The 5,212-nt window shown below is 46.0% G+C and overlaps 1 protein-coding gene across 1 annotated transcript; it reads right to left on the bottom strand.

Moving 5' to 3' along the window:
- Positions 1–3,499: 3,499 nt before the first annotated feature.
- On the bottom strand, positions 3,500–4,500 carry LOC140577318 (neuropeptides B/W receptor type 2). The gene has a single exon (XM_072697237.1). The coding sequence runs from the start codon at positions 4,498–4,500 to the stop codon at positions 3,523–3,525; it is 978 nt and encodes a 325-aa protein (XP_072553338.1). The 3' UTR covers positions 3,500–3,522.
- Between the last annotated feature and the right edge of the window lie 712 nt (positions 4,501–5,212).

Below are 5,212 nucleotides of genomic sequence, written 5' to 3'. Positions count from 1 at the left end.
CTTGCTGCCAGAGTGAGACCTTCTCCCCAGCTTCAGATTGCAAGCAGTAGTGCCTTTGGGCATGGGAAATGATGCCAATGCAATATCAATAATGCAACATTTAATTTGAAAAACAGCATTTCAAAAGAAGAAAAAGAAAAGAAAAAGCATAAAGCACTGCACTGCCATCTGCTGGTCATGTTCTGCATTACGGATGGCTACTCATCTAAATCTCTGAGAGGCTGAAAGGAATGTAAATTGGGCACTGCACCTGCTCTAACACATCTGTTTCAACTCCTAAAGGCATTGATAATTGACTGATGAGAGGAAATGGCTGTGTTTGAGGATAGAAAACAGAAGGGCACCCCGTCCTTTCTTTGTTTGGGAAGAGAGCTCACTAGAGGTTTGGAACAAATTCCAGGGCTCTTGATGAGTCCGTATTACTGTAGCAGGAGTCCAAATTTCCTCACCTGATGCTTCACACAAGTGGCTTCATAATTAGCTCAGGTGCATTTGAACAGGGAAGAAATTAAACTAGTGTAAACCATTGATATGAATCAGGCACACAGAAGGCAGTGGACTGTGCAGTGCACATGGAGAGGGGTTGGGAAGCCAGTGTTTACCCAGATTATGAACCAAACGAAATGAAGCTGACTGCATTATACAGCTCATATTAACCCCCTAGTCTCATAGTTCATCCAAAGGAGAAAAGCAAGTCATTTTGCACAAGCCTCATGTTTTATTTATCAGAATATTAGTTGAGAGGAAGACTACACACGTCACATACAGTCAGTTTTCTTCCAGACAGAACAATTACATACAGTCATTAAACAGGAAAAAATGACATCATCATATATTGATGATATATTGATATCATAGATTAAAATCCTTTCATGACTCCTTACTGGAACAGCCATAAGAGCACAACCGTTGGCAATGCCGCCTCTGTTTCTCTGGTTGGGTAGGATGGGTCTGAAATAACCAAACTAATTAGAAGTAGTGACCATGTAATGCAGCAATAGATAGAGTATGGCTCCCCAGAGTTCAGCCAGTGAATAACAGAAGTGGACAGTTAGTGTTCTCCTCCAAGCGTGTTGAACCGTCCAATGATACCGGCTGTTCGAATCGCTTTGCAATATCATACACAAGATGTAAAGGCAAGTGGAACAGAATTGAAAGATACTTTTGAGAAGAGAAGAGAAAAGATCTATAGCTTTACGAAGTTTGTAAACCAGTCAAACTAAGAGGAAACAATTTCGAAATGGACAAACTGGTTAACTGATTCAGACCAGATCAAACCAACTATAGGCCTGAAAACTGCCCTAAAACAAACTGGCAGCTCTAACCTAAAAGAGACAGGAAGGACTTCAGGGGCTTCAATACTTATTGCAGTTGACATTAAAAGCCTCTTTAGGGCTCAGTTTGATGCACTGCAAATTTAATGGCACATTTATGCTGCAGCAACTATGTGACCAGTCATTTTGAGATTGACTGCAGTAATACGTTCTCAATTCACGATTTAGTCGTTTAACCTGTCTGCTGGACTGGGGATGATAACCTGAAATGAGACTAACATGAAGATCAGGTTGCGCATAGAAAGCTTTCAAACATACATGAGAAGTGAACGGGGCAACCTGATCAGAAACAATGCACCTGATTGGACACATAATGGAACTGGGCTTTAGACATTTCTACGGCAGTGATCAATCCTGAGCACAATTTATCATTTACAAGGATTATAAGGGCCAAACATGAATCCTTGAGACAAGAAAGTTCACTAATGACCATATGGACAGAAATATTGGGACACCTACACACAGTACACCTACAGGAGCTTTAATATCATCCCATCTAAATCCATAAGCATTCATATGGAGTCGATCCACCCTTTGCAAGTCTTTTGGCCACTCAGCACTTTGTGACCCCGCTCTGTAACTTTACTTGGTCTGACTCTTTGTGGCTGAGTTGCTGTGGTTCCTAAACTCTTCCACTTTTCAATAATACCACTCACAGCTGATGGTGGAAGGTCTAGGAGGGAAGAACGTTCGCTGGCTGACTTGTTGTTGAAGCAGTGGCTCCTATTTCACACCTAGTTCAGTGAGCTCTTTAGAACGACCCATTCTTTCACTAATGTGTGTAAAGGCAGACTGCATGGCTAGGTGCCTGATGTTATACCCCTGCAGCAATGAGACTAAATGAAGTCGTGACTAGACGGAACTAAACCTAACTTATGGTACAAAAACACAGTCGAATATTCAGAAATGAACACAAGAGACATTGTGTAAAATACTGCTCAGAACTGCAGGCCATCACCCAACAAAACTGAGCGCTTATATACACGACTGCAAATGAGGACCAGGCCAGAAAACACATGTAGTATCCAGGTTAGGACGATCTCTGAAGGAGGAGAGAGTTTTCGGGAGGGATGAATCACACTACTGTTCATGGCATAAGCTGCTTAATATCAGAGAAAGGGGCTCCTATGCTGCATTGTGTTTGAACTGGGAGGTCGGCTTTTCCGAGTTCCAAGTAGGAAATTGTCGGGGGAGCCTCACCAACCCTGACTTCAAGCAGTATTGTACAGATCAGTAGCACTTCTATCTATTTGTGTATCATAAAATCAGTCACACACTCAGTACCGTCCAACTTCTATCTGTAGACGTGTTTCCATGATGCTTGGATGCTCAAAATTCTGTATAATAAGTTGTTATCGTCTGGTATCGCTAACAATGCTGACAATGCTAAAATGGGACATAAAAAATGGGACATATTTTGGTTAGATTCACCATTAAACACCAGTAAAGGATTGTCCAACCAGTTGTGGTAAACTCCAATGTCTCTAGCGGCTGTTTTTTGGAATGCAGCCATCCTGGGCGTGACGTCATTCACACCTCCATCATCCGACTACCAGGATAAACAGTACACAGCATCACTGCTACAGTTTACAGTAACACTCATTACAGCAGAATTCCACTTTTATGGCATGGAAAAGGCCTGTTTCTGCTGGAGGTCCAAAACGTCCTGGTTTTCTGGGTTTGCTGTGGAAGACACTGACTGGGCCAGAGTCCTGACCTCAGCTCCTCTAAACACATTGGACTTCATATTTTATCAGAGTGTAGCAGTCTGAGAATGTGTCTGATTAAATAATATACATGTCATGATTTTTATTGGGGAAATTAAAACCACATTTAATCTGCAACATAAGGTGCTAAGGTGGCCAGAAATATTTGGACACCTGCTAATTGATGGTTTCTTCCTAAATAAAGGGCATTTAAAATAAGTGTATCCTGCTTACTCTTGGATGAGGTCAGGATGTTGGATGATCACGACCCCAACCCCTCAACTCATGCCAAAAGTATAGGATGGAGCACCATCATTCCAGAGAATACCGTTCCATCTTAAAGTAGCTGAATGCATTCATTATAAGAAGTGTCCACAAATATTTGGACATGTAGTGTATATCCAACTATCTGACTAGGGTTTTCCAGAATGGAGCACTGGAATTCCACTTTAAGGCACTGTTCATGTTCACCACTCGTCTCCTCATGGATCCTTTTCCATTCGGAAGCGCAGCATTTTCCTAAACTCCCTCCTGAAGCTGTCGTCCAGGAAGGCGTAGAGGAAGGGGTTGAGGCAGGAGTTGGCGTAGCTCAGGCACGTGATGAAGTACGAGACCCCCGCCAGAAGCGGGGTGTTGGGCAGCTCCGCTGTGAGGGCGACCACCGTGCTCAGGTGGAAGGGGGTCCAGCAGAGCAGACACACGGCCAGCACCACGGACACCATCATGGTCACCTTCCTTTTGGCCCTGTCCAGCGCTTTGCCGCTCGCGCGCCGCAGCTTGTGAAGCATGAGCCCGTACAGGACGCAGATGGTGGACACGGGGAGCAGGAAGCTAAGCACGAGCGTGTAGATGCGGCTGGCAGCGAACCAGAAGGGCTCCGGGCGCGGCAACCTGAGCACGCAGCTCGGCGCGTCCTCGCCGGGGCTCACGTTCACGCCGGCGAAGAAGGTGTAGGGCGCCACGAGGAGCACGACGAGCGCCCACACGCACGCGCTGAGTGTCCGTGCTAGCCGGCGCGTGCGCCGCGCCACGCGCTTCGAGCGCAGCGAGGTCGCCACCACCGCGTACCGGTCCGCGCTCATGAGCGCCACGAAGTAGACGCTGGAGAAGATGTTGTAGTGGTCGATGGAGAGCACCGCCTTGCACGCGAGCTCGCCGAAGGGCCAGCGGCGCAGCACGTGCTCGGCGATGCTCGCGGGCAGCACGAGCGCGAACAGGTCGTCGGCGATGGCCAGGTTCAGGATGAAAACGTTGGTCACGCTTTTCATGCGAGGTGCTCTCGCGATCACGCAGATGACCGCCGTGTTGCCCGCGAGCCCCACGACGCAGATCAGTGAGTACACGAGCGGCAGCCAGATGGAGAAATCCGAGCTCGAGGACGTGCAGTTTTGCGCAGAAGAGGAGGCAGCGGACAGGTCGCACAGGGGTGCCACGAGCCAGGGCACGGAGGTGTTATCCATTCTGGCTTGAAGCTGAGAAACTGATGAGAAACGGGGGGAAAGAGAGAGGCACAGTTAAGGCTCGTGCACGCGTAAAGTTGGGAATGTTTGCAGGGTTTAAAGCCCATGGGGACACATTTTGATATATTTAAAATTTAAAATATTAATTATTATTATTATTATTTAATTAAAATATATATTAAAGTTGGGTGTTAAGTGAAGCATTTAGCAAGTTTATATAGAAAAAACACTCCAGAAAATCACCAAAATGCTCTTACCACACCTCTCTGAGAACGGTCTGGGCGTGGTCTTAATATTTTAATAAACGTGCGTGACTGACAGCCGTCTATCACCGGCGAGCACATTTTCACAGGTGCAGGTGCAGCCTTGGCCCGCGAGGTTCAGCTTTAGTTTAAGCTCTCCGGGTTGAACCAGTGTAGCCTTGTGACTGGTCAGGGGTATGCTGACCTAATCTCGACCCATTTTTAACAGACTTTAACAGACTTTAGTCATTTATTAGACTTTGGGAAGACATTCATTAGACATGCTTTGTACATTTACACTGGGGGGCCTAAAGGAGCCAGATTAGCTACAGTAGAAAGAGAAGTCAGGTTTAGGTTCCCACAGGCTTTAAATGTTTGCATTGTATTCAAATACAGTGTTGCTGAAGTAAGTAAGCAGGTAAACAGCATTGTTTAAGTGCTGCAGTGAGCTCTCTTGAGGTGAATCTGGA

The sequence above is a fragment of the Salminus brasiliensis genome, chromosome 14, assembly GCF_030463535.1.
Source record: "Salminus brasiliensis chromosome 14, fSalBra1.hap2, whole genome shotgun sequence".
Taxonomy (NCBI): domain Eukaryota; kingdom Metazoa; phylum Chordata; class Actinopteri; order Characiformes; family Bryconidae; genus Salminus; species Salminus brasiliensis.
This window is presented reverse-complemented; position numbering and strand designations above follow the sequence as displayed.